Here is a 10,700-nt window from a genome sequence, read left to right on the forward strand (position 1 = left end):
ATCACTGATCTCAGACCACCTAATATCACAATCCCACACACCTCGGTTAAAGAACTGGATCCATTCTCATCAAACACAATATCAATTCTACAGTTTTTAGATTTTAAGATATGACTGGTTATTTGTTTTGTATGGTGTATCTGTGAAAGAGGCGTCCTGTGACCTGCTATCAACACTTTCATCATTCTGAATGTTTTATTCATAGAAATAGATGCATGAAATCAAGACCTAACTTCTCTGTTTTTCATAAAGAACCATGTCATTATTTTTCATCTTTGAAATGTGTGGAGAAGAAAAAAGCAGTGAAACTTTGTTAGTGAAGGAACCCTAGCTCTCCCCCTTTACCTATTTTTACTTTGATTCATTTATTCTTTTTATCTTTTCTTTCTTTCTTTTTCTTATTTTGTTTTATTTCATTCATTTTTTCTCTGTGATTTCTTTCTTTCACCTCATACAGTGGGTGATATTCGGAGGCCTGTCTGTGTGCCTTGTGCCAACACATTGTGTACAATAAAGTTTTTTTGTTTAAAAGAAAAAAAACTGAGTTAGGACCCCGCTGCAGAGCTGTCCGACAACATGCCTGTTACTGGTTTAGTTAGTAACACACGCACACACGCACGCAGCGCTGGTTACGTAAATCAGACGTCACGAACACCGCCGCGCGTGCCCGCTCCGCTCACATACAGACAAGATGGCGGCACTAGCAACAATGATGCCGAACTTCGGACAAAAAGTATCTGCCAAAAGCGACCTGGTCCCGGAATGGACCAGCCAGGAAGTCAGCACCGGGGTGAGTACACGGGCTGTGGGAGCGGGGTGGACCGAACCGGACCCGGTTCTGTTCCTGTGGAGGGTGTTTAAGTATAAACAGCGGCTGAATGAGACAGCACTTCTGCAGCAGCTAACGGCGGCTAACGCTAGCAAACTGGTATTAATTGTGAAAGAGGAGGGACAAACAGGACGGAACCGGACTGGATCGAGGAGGAGGAGCTGGTTTATAACAGTGGCAGAAGCGGGACAAGCCGCTAGACGTGTTCGTACATATCATCTTTAAAGCTGCTCGACATCTTCTGTCCGAAAATGGACCCGGCGGGTTTTAAATCCGCTGGTTCTGATAAATACACGTTAAACCGCTGATGGTTCTGATAAATACACGTTAAACCGCTGATGGTTCTGGTAAATACGCGTTAACCCGCTGATGGTTCTGATAAATACACGTTAAACCGCTGATGGTTCTGATAAATACACGTTAACCCGCTGATGGTTCTGATAAACACGCGTTAACCCGCTGATGGTTCTGATAAACACGCGTTAACCCGCTGATGGTTCTGATAAACACGCGTTACCCGCTGATGGTTCTGATAAACACGCGTTAACCCGCTGATGGTTCTGATAAACACGCGTTAACCCGCTGATGGTTCTGATAAACACACGTTAACCCGCTGATGGTTCTGATAAACACGCGTTAAACCGCTGATGGTTCTGATAAACACGCGTTAACCCGCTGATGGTTCTGATAAACACGCGTTAACCCGCTGATGGTTCTGATAAATACGCGTTAACCCGCTGATGGTTCTGATAAACACGCGTTAACCCGCTGATGGTTCTGATAAACACGCGTTAAACCGCTGATGGTTCTGATAAACACGCGTTAACCCGCTGATGGTTCTGATAAACACACGTTAACCCGCTGATGGTTCTGATAAACACGCGTTAAACCGCTGATGGTTCTGATAAACACGCGTTAACCCGCTGATGGTTCTGATAAACACGCGTTAACCCGCTGATGGTTCTGATAAATACGCGTTAAACCGCTGATGGTTCTGATAAACACGCGTTAACCCGCTGATGGTTCTGATAAACACGCGTTAACCCGCTGATGGTTCTGATAAACACGCGTTAACCCGCTGATGGTTCTGATAAACACGCGTTAACCCGCTGATGGTTCTGATAAATACACGTTAACCCGCTGATGGTTCTGATAAACACGCGTTAACCCGCTGATGGTTCTGATAAACACGCGTTAACCCGCTGATGGTTCTGATAAATACACGTTAAACCGCTGATGGTTCTGATAAATACGCGTTAAACCGCTGATGGTTCTGATAAACACGCGTTAAACCGCTGATGGTTCTGATAAATACACGTTAAACCGCTGATGGTTCTGATAAATACACGTTAAACCGCTGATGGTTCTGATAAATACACGTTAAACCGCTGATGGTTCTGATAAACACGCGTTAAACCGCTGATGGTTCTGATAAACACGTGTTAACCCGCTGATGGTTCTGATAAACACGCGTTAACCCGCTGATGGTTCTGATAAATACACGTTAAACCGCTGATGGTTCTGATAAACACGCGTTAACCCGCTGATGGTTCTGATCAACACGCGTTAACCCGCTGATGGTTCTGATCAACACGCGTTAACCCGCTGATGGTTCTGATCAACACGCGTTAACCCGCTGATGGTTCTGATCAACACGCGTTAACCCGCTGATGGTTCTGATAAACACGCGTTAACCCGCTGATGGTTCTGATAAACACGGGTTAACCCGCTGATGGTTCTGATCAACACGGGTTAACCCGCTGATGGTTCTGATCAACACGGGTTAACCCGCTGATGGTTCTGATAAACACGCGTTAACCCGCTGATGGTTCTGATCAACACGGGTTAACCCGCTGGTGGTTCTGATAAATACGCGTTAGCCCGTTGATGGTTCTGATAAACACGCGTTAACCCGCTGATGGTTCTGATAAATACGCGTTAAACCGCTGATGGTTCTGATAAACACGCGTTATCCCGCTGATGGTTCTGATAAACACGCGTTAACCCGTTGATGGTTCTGATAAACACGCGTTAACCCGTTGATGGTTCTGATGATACAGCATTAGCTCTCAGTGCTAGCTGTGCTATGAGCTAACAGGAGAGCTCGTGTTTGACTTAAAGGCTGACAATCATCATAATGACAACTTCAACTGATACAGAGAGACTGAACTGAATTATAATGCCCAGTAACCTGTCTGTCTCTCTACCTGTCTGTCTCTCTACCTGTCTGTCTCTCTACCTGTCTGCCTCTCTACCTGTCTGTCTCTCTACCTGTCTGTCTCTCTACCTGTCTGTCTCTCTACCTGTCTGTCTCTCTACCTGTCTGTCTCTCTACCTGTCTGCCTCTCTACCTGTCTGTCTCTCTACCTGTCTGTCTCTCTACCTGTCTGCCTCTCTACCTGTCTGTCTCTCTACCTGTCTGTCTCGCTACCTGTCTGTCTCTCTACCTGTCTGTCAGACCACCATCATGGCGGTGGAGTATGATGGAGGAGTGGTGATTGGTGCCGATTCTCGCACCACCACAGGGTGAGTCAAACAAAAGACTGAGTATTATCACACTGTGTGTAGTACCCAGTCACCTGAACCTGTCTGTCTCTCTGCCTGTCTGTCTCTCTGCCTGTCTGTCTCTCAGAGCGTACATCGCCAACAGAGTCACAGACAAACTGACTCCCATCCACGACCGGATCTTCTGCTGCAGGTCAGTGACTTTGATGAGCTTACAGACCCGGAGCTGTAGAGGAGAGCTCAGGAACCGTTCTGTGTGAAACCTTCAGAGACTGACCTTAGAGCTCAGGAACCGTTCTGTGTGAAACCTTCAGAGACTGACCTTAGAGCTCAGGAACCGTTCCGTATGAAACCTTCAGAGACTGACCTTAGAGCTCAGGAACCGTTCTGTGTGAAACCTTCAGAGACTGACCTTAGAGGTCAGGAACCGTTCTGTATGGAACCTTCAGAGACTGACCTTAGAGCTCAGGAACCGTTCTGTATGAAACCTTCAGAGACTGACCTTAGAGCTCAGGAACCGTTCTGTGTGAAACCTTCAGAGACTGACCTTAGAGCTCAGGAACCGTTCTGTATGAAACCTTCAGAGACTGACCTTAGAGCTCAGGAACCGTTCTGTATGAAACCTTCAGAGACTGACCTTAGAGCTCAGGAACCGTTCTGTGTGAAACCTTCAGAGACTGACCTTAGAGCTCAGGAACCGTTCTGTGTGAAACCTTCAGAGACTGACCTTAGAGGTCAGGAACCGTTCTGTGTGAAACCTTCAGAGACTGACCTTAGAGCTCGGGAACCGTTCTGTATGAAACCTTCAGAGACTGACCTTAGAGCTCGGGAACCGTTCTGTGTGAAACCTTCAGAGACTGACCTTAGAGCTCAGGAACCGTTCTGTATGAAACCTTCAGAGACTGACCTTAGAGCTCGGGAACCGTTCTGTATGAAACCTTCAGAGACTGACCTTAGAGCTCAGGAACCGTTCTGTGTGAAACCTTCAGAGACTGACCTTAGAGCTCAGGAACCGTTCCGTATGAAACCTTCAGAGACTGACCTTAGAGCTCAGGAACCGTTCTGTGTGAAACCTTCAGAGACTGACCTTAGAGCTCAGGAACCGTTCTGTGTGAAACCTTCAGAGACTGACCTTAGAGCTCAGGAACCGTTCTGTGTGAAACCTTCAGAGACTGACCTTAGAGCTCAGGAACCGTTCCGTATGAAACCTTCAGAGACTGACCTTAGAGCTCGGGAACCGTTCTGTATGAAACCTTCAGAGACTGACCTTAGAGCTCAGGAACCGTTCTGTGTGAAACCTTCAGAGACTGACCTTAGAGCTCAGGAACCGTTCTGTGTGAAACCTTCAGAGACTGACCTTAGAGCTCAGGAACCGTTCTGTATGAAACCTTCAGAGACTGACCTTAGAGCTCAGGAACCGTTCTGTATGAAACCTTCAGAGACTGACCTTAGAGCTCAGGAACCGTTCTGTATGAAACCTTCAGAGACTGACCTTAGAGCTCAGGAACCGTTCTGTGTGAAACCTTCAGAGACTGACCTTAGAGCTCAGGAACCGTTCTGTATGAAACCTTCAGAGACTGACCTTAGAGCTCAGGAACCGTTCTGTATGAAACCTTCAGAGACTGACCTTAGAGCTCAGGAACCGTTCTGTGTGAAACCTTCAGAGACTGACCTTAGAGCTCAGGAACCGTTCTGTGTGAAACCTTCAGAGACTGACCTTAGAGCTCAGGAACCGTTCTGTATGAAACCTTCAGAGACTGACCTTAGAGCTCAGGAACCTTTAACAAGCTGGAATCTTCTGATCTGGAACTCCAGAACCTTCTCTAAGGAACCCTAATATGTCTTAATGAAGCCCAGGTTCATTTAAAGATCTATGTGGGAACCTCAGAACTCTTTCATAAAAAATCTTTTAAGTCTTTTAACAATGATTGAAACCTCTCTAACAGTACAGTCGTCTGTTTCAGGAAGAGCAGAACCTTTTTATTAGAACTTAACTGAAGGTTTTTTGCTCCAGACTCCTTGTTATTACTCGTAAAGAACACAGGAACGTTATCTAGAGACCTAGAACCTGTTTACATGAGCTACTTAAGAAACAACAAAGATCTTGGAGGTCCAGAATCTTTTGATATGAAGGTTTAAAGGAATCAGAAGATATTTTAAAGAGCTTCGAAACATTTTCTGATCCAATCCGAGAAGCTCGGAGGAACCGAGGAACCTTTTATAGCCCTACCTGAGAACCTTGTGTGTTCCTGTTGTGTGTTGCTGGTTTGTTAACGTGGCGTCATGTGACTGCTGCAGGTCCGGTTCAGCTGCCGACACTCAGGCCATCGCTGACGTGGTCACCTACCAGCTGGGCTTCCACAGGTAACACACACACACACACACACACACACACACACACACACACACACACACACACAGACCCTCAGACCCTCAGGTGTTATTGACATTAACCTGTGTGTGATCCTGCCCCCAGCATCGAGCTGGACGAGCCCCCATTGGTGGAGACGGCAGCCAATCTGTTCAAAGCGAGCTGCTACCGCTACAGAGAGGAGCTGTCAGCTGGGATCCTGGTGGCAGGCTGGGACCGCAGGAAGGGCGGACAGGTACCAAACACCTTTACACTGATACACACTGAGTGTATACAGCTGTCTGTCTGCTCTCCTGTCTGACTGCTGTCCCGTCTGTCTGCTCTCCTGTCTGTCTGCTCTCCTGTCTGTCTGCTCTCCTGTCTGTCTGCTGTCCTGTCTGTCTGCTCACCTGTCTGTCTGCTCTCCTGTCTGTCTGCTCTCCTGTCTGTCTGCTCTCCTGTCTGTCTGCTCACCTGTCTGTCTGCTGTCCTGTCTGTCTGCTCTCCTGTCTGTCTGCTCTCCTGTCTGACTGCTGTCCCGTCTGTCTGCTCTCCTGTCTGACTGCTGTCCCGTCTGTCTGCTCTCCTGTCTGACTGCTGTCCCGTCTGTCTGCTCACCTGTCTGTCTGCTCTCCTGTCTGTCTGCTCTCCTGTCTGTCTGCTCTCCTGTCTGTCTGCTGTCCTGTCTGATTGCTCTCCTGTCTATCTGCTCTCCTGTCTGTCTGCTCTCCTGTCTTTCTGCTCTCCTGTCTGATTGCTCTCCTGTCTATCTGCTCTCCTGTCTGTCTGCTCTCCTGTCTGTCTGCTCTCCTGTCTGTCTGCTCTCCTGTCGGATTGCTCTACTGTCTGTCTGCTGTCCTGTCTGTCTGCTCTCCTGTCTGACTGCTCACCTGTCTGTCTGCTCTCCTGTCTGTCTGCTGTCCTGTCTGTCTGCTGTCCTGTCTGACTGCTCTCCTGTCTGATTGCTCTACTGTCTGTCTGCTGTCCTGTCTGTCTGCTGTCCTGTCTGTCTGCTCTCCTGTCTGACTGCTCACCTGTCTGTCTGCTCTCCTGTCTGTCTGCTGTCCTGTCTGTCTGCTGTCCTGTCTGACTGCTCTCCTGTCTGTCTGCTCTCCTGTCTGATTGCTCTACTGTCTGTCTGCTGTCCTGTCTGTCTGCTGTCCTGTCTGACTGCTGTCCTGTCTGACTGCTCACCTGTCTGTCTGCTGTCCTGTCTGTCTGCTGTCCTGTCTGTCTGCTGTCCTGTCTGACTGCTCTCCTGTCTGATTGCTCTCCTGTCTGACTGCTCACCTGTCTGTCTGCTGTCCTGTCTGTCTGCTGTCCTGTCTGTCTGCTGTCCTGTCTGACTGCTCTCCTGTCTGATTGCTCTCCTGTCTGACTGCTCACCTGTCTGTCTGCTGTCCTGTCTGTCTGCTCTCCTGTCTGATTGCTCTACTGTCTGATTGCTCACCTGTCTGTCTGCTCTCCTGTCTGACTGCTGTCCCGTCTGTCTGCTCTCCTGTCTGTCTGCTCTCCTGTCTGTCTGCTCTCCTGTCTGTCTGCTGTCCTGTCTGTCTGCTCACCTGTCTGTCTGCTCTCCTGTCTGTCTGCTCTCCTGTCTGTCTGCTCTCCTGTCTGTCTGCTCACCTGTCTGTCTGCTGTCCTGTCTGTCTGCTCTCCTGTCTGTCTGCTCTCCTGTCTGACTGCTGTCCCGTCTGTCTGCTCTCCTGTCTGACTGCTGTCCCGTATGTCTGCTCTCCTGTCTGACTGCTGTCCCGTCTGTCTGCTCACCTGTCTGTCTGCTCTCCTGTCTGTCTGCTCTCCTGTCTGTCTGCTCTCCTGTCTGTCTGCTGTCCTGTCTGATTGCTCTCCTGTCTATCTGCTCTCCTGTCTGTCTGCTCTCCTGTCTGTCTGCTCTCCTGTCTGATTGCTCTCCTGTCTATCTGCTCTCCTGTCTGTCTGCTCTCCTGTCTGTCTGCTCTCCTGTCTGATTGCTCTACTGTCTGTCTGCTGTCCTGTCTGTCTGCTCTCCTGTCTGACTGCTCACCTGTCTGTCTGCTCTCCTGTCTGTCTGCTGTCCTGTCTGTCTGCTGTCCTGTCTGACTGCTCTCCTGTCTGATTGCTCTACTGTCTGTCTGCTGTCCTGTCTGTCTGCTGTCCTGTCTGTCTGCTCTCCTGTCTGACTGCTCACCTGTCTGTCTGCTCTCCTGTCTGTCTGCTGTCCTGTCTGTCTGCTGTCCTGTCTGACTGCTCTCCTGTCTGTCTGCTCTCCTGTCTGATTGCTCTACTGTCTGTCTGCTGTCCTGTCTGTCTGCTGTCCTGTCTGACTGCTGTCCTGTCTGACTGCTCACCTGTCTGTCTGCTGTCCTGTCTGTCTGCTGTCCTGTCTGTCTGCTGTCCTGTCTGACTGCTCTCCTGTCTGACTGCTCTCCTGTCTGACTGCTCACCTGTCTGTCTGCTGTCCTGTCTGTCTGCTGTCCTGTCTGTCTGCTGTCCTGTCTGTCTGCTGTCCTGTCTGACTGCTCTCCTGTCTGATTGCTCTCCTGTCTGACTGCTCACCTGTCTGTCTGCTGTCCTGTCTGTCTGCTCTCCTGTCTGATTGCTCTACTGTCTGATTGCTCTCCTGTCTGACTGCTCACCTGTCTGTCTGCTGTCCTGTCTGTCTGCTCTCCTGTCTGATTGCTCTACTGTCTGTCTGCTGTCCTGTCTGTCTGCTGTCCTGTCTGACTGCTCTCCTGTCTGTCTGCTCTCCTGTCTGATTGCTCTACTGTCTGTCTGCTGTCCTGTCTGTCTGCTGTCCTGTCTGACTGCTGTCCTGTCTGACTGCTCACCTGTCTGTCTGCTCACCTGTCTGACTGCTCTCCTGTCTGTCTGCTCACCTGTCTGACTGCTCACCTGTCTGTCTGCCCTCCTGTCTGACTGCTCTCCTGTCTGTCTGCTCTCCTGTCTGTCTGCTCACCTGTCTGTCTGCTGTCCTGTCTGTCTGCTCTCCTGTCTGTCTGCTCACCTGTCTGTCTGCTGTCCTGTCTGTCTGCTCTCCTGTCTGTCTGCTCTCCTGTCTGTCTGCATTCCTGTCTGTCTGCATTCCTGTCTGACTGCTCACCTGTCTGTCTGCTCACCTGTCTGTCTGCTCACCTGTCTGTCTGCTCTCCTGTCTGACTGCTCTCCTGTCTGTCTGCTGTCCTGTCTGACTGCTCTCCTGTCTATCTGCTGTCCTGTCTGTCTGCTCTCCTGTCTGTCTGCTGTCCTGTCTGACTGCTCTCCTGTCTGTCTGCTCTCCTGTCTGATTGCTCTCCTGTCTGTCTGCTCTCCTGTCTGTCTGCTGTCCTGTCTGTCTGCTCTCCTGTCTGTCTGCTGTCCTGTCTGTCTGCTGTCCTGTCTGTCTGCTCACCTGTCTGTCTGCTCTCCTGTCTGTCTGCTGTCCTGTCTGTCTGCTCTCCTGTCTGTCTGCTCTCCTGTCTGTCTGCTCTCCTGTCTGATTGCTCTGCTCTCCTGTCTGTCTGCTCTCCTGTCTGTCTGCTCTCCTGTCTGACTGCTCACCTGTCTGTCTGCCCTCCTGTCTGTCTGCTCACCTGTCTGTCTGCTCTCCTGTCTGACTTCTCACCTGTCTGACTGCTCACCTGTCTGTCTGCTCTCCTGTCTGTCTGCTGTCCTGTCTGTCTGCATTCCTGTCTGTCTGCTCTCCTGTCTGACTGCTCACCTGTCTGTCTGCTCTCCTGTCTGTCTGCTCACCTGTCTGTCTGCTCTCCTGTCTGACTGCTCACCTGTCTGTCTGCTCTCCTGTCTGTCTGCTGTCCTGTCTGTCTGCATTCCTGTCTGACTGCTCACCTGTCTGACTGCTCACCTGTCTGACTGCTGTCCTGTCTGTCTGCTCACCTGTCTGTCTGCTCTCCTGTCTGACTTCTCACCTGTCTGACTGCTCACCTGTCTGTCTGCTCTCCTGTCTGTCTGCTGTCCTGTCTGTCTGCATTCCTGTCTGTCTGCTCTCCTGTCTGACTGCTCACCTGTCTGTCTGCTCTCCTGTCTGTCTGCTGTCCTGTCTGTCTGCATTCCTGTCTGTCTGCTGTCCTGTCTGTCTGCATTCCTGTCTGACTGCTCTCCTGTCTGTCTGCTGTCCTGTCTGTCTGCTCTCCTGTCTGATTGCTCTCCTGTCTGTCTGTCTGCTCTCCTGTCTGATTGCTCTCCTGTCTGACTGCTCTCCTGTCTGTCTGCTCTCCTGTCTGATTGCTCTGCTCTCCTGTCTGTCTGCTCTCCTGTCTGTCTGCTCACCTGTCTGTCTGCTCTCCTGTCTGTCTGCTCACCTGTCTGTCTGCTCACCTGTCTGTCTGCTCACCTGTCTGTCTGCTCTCCTGTCTGTCTGCTCTCCTGTCTGTCTGCTCTCCTGTCTGACTGCTCACCTGTCTGTCTTGTGTTAGGTGTACTGCGTTCCCATTGGTGGGATGTTGGTGAGGCAGCCGGTGTCGGTGGGCGGCAGCGGCAGCACCTACATCTACGGCTTCATGGACTCCAACTACAAGCCCGGCATGGGCAAAGAGCAGTGTCTGGAGCTCGCCGCCGCAGGTACGCACTGCTGCTGCAAGGCATGCTGGGAACTCTGCTCCCAACACTGTAGACACATACACACAGGCGCAGCGTTGAGTCACTCGTGGCTGCGAGGTTCAGACCGGCCCATGAGGTGATAGAAGTGAACGAGGCAGCTGCTGTTTGTATCCTGGAGAGTTCTGATGACATAGGAAACATTTTCTCTCCACTTACTTTAATCCTCGTTAGTCAGGATTTATTCCCTGAACGTCACAGCCTGGCGGAATCCGGGAGGATGATTCTGACACAAGGAATCTGTCCGGCATGAGTTACAGAGTCACTAGAGAACGATGTGCAGCAGTACTGAAGTCCAACAGCACGAGGCCAGTGATATTATTAACTAATACAACTAATTATTTGCTAGCAGGGCTGGTGAGGAGATGTGTGTGTGTGTGTGTGTGTGTGTGTGTGTGTGTGTGTGTGTGTGTGTGGTGTGTGTGTGTGTGTGTGTGTGTG

At 50.4% G+C, this 10,700-nt stretch overlaps 1 protein-coding gene across 1 annotated transcript; it reads left to right on the forward strand.

Moving 5' to 3' along the window:
- Positions 1 to 631: 631 nt before the first annotated feature.
- LOC115577607 (proteasome subunit beta type-6-like) lies at positions 632 to 10,614 on the forward strand. The gene is made up of 6 exons (XM_030410479.1): positions 632 to 790; positions 3,288 to 3,355; positions 3,462 to 3,527; positions 5,633 to 5,698; positions 5,811 to 5,940; positions 10,079 to 10,614. Exons 1-6 carry the CDS (start codon positions 692 to 694, stop codon positions 10,340 to 10,342), a joined length of 693 nt encoding a protein of 230 aa, XP_030266339.1. The 5' UTR covers positions 632 to 691; the 3' UTR covers positions 10,343 to 10,614.
- The last annotated feature ends 86 nt before the right edge of the window (positions 10,615 to 10,700 follow it).

Source organism: Sparus aurata, unplaced genomic scaffold, assembly GCF_900880675.1.
Source record: "Sparus aurata unplaced genomic scaffold, fSpaAur1.1, whole genome shotgun sequence".
NCBI classification, from domain to species: domain Eukaryota; kingdom Metazoa; phylum Chordata; class Actinopteri; order Spariformes; family Sparidae; genus Sparus; species Sparus aurata.

Excerpts from the sequence above, each read along its gene's own strand:
- LOC115577607 (XM_030410479.1), top strand. The coding sequence starts at position 692 with ATGGCGGCACTAGCAACAATGATGCCGAACTTCGGACAAAAAGTATCT. Across the intron at positions 791-3,287 it reads GCCAGGAAGTCAGCACCGGG|ACCACCATCATGGCGGTGGA; the intron begins GTGAGTACACGG and ends CCTGTCTGTCAG. Across the intron at positions 3,528-5,632 it reads GACCGGATCTTCTGCTGCAG|GTCCGGTTCAGCTGCCGACA; the intron begins GTCAGTGACTTT and ends TGACTGCTGCAG.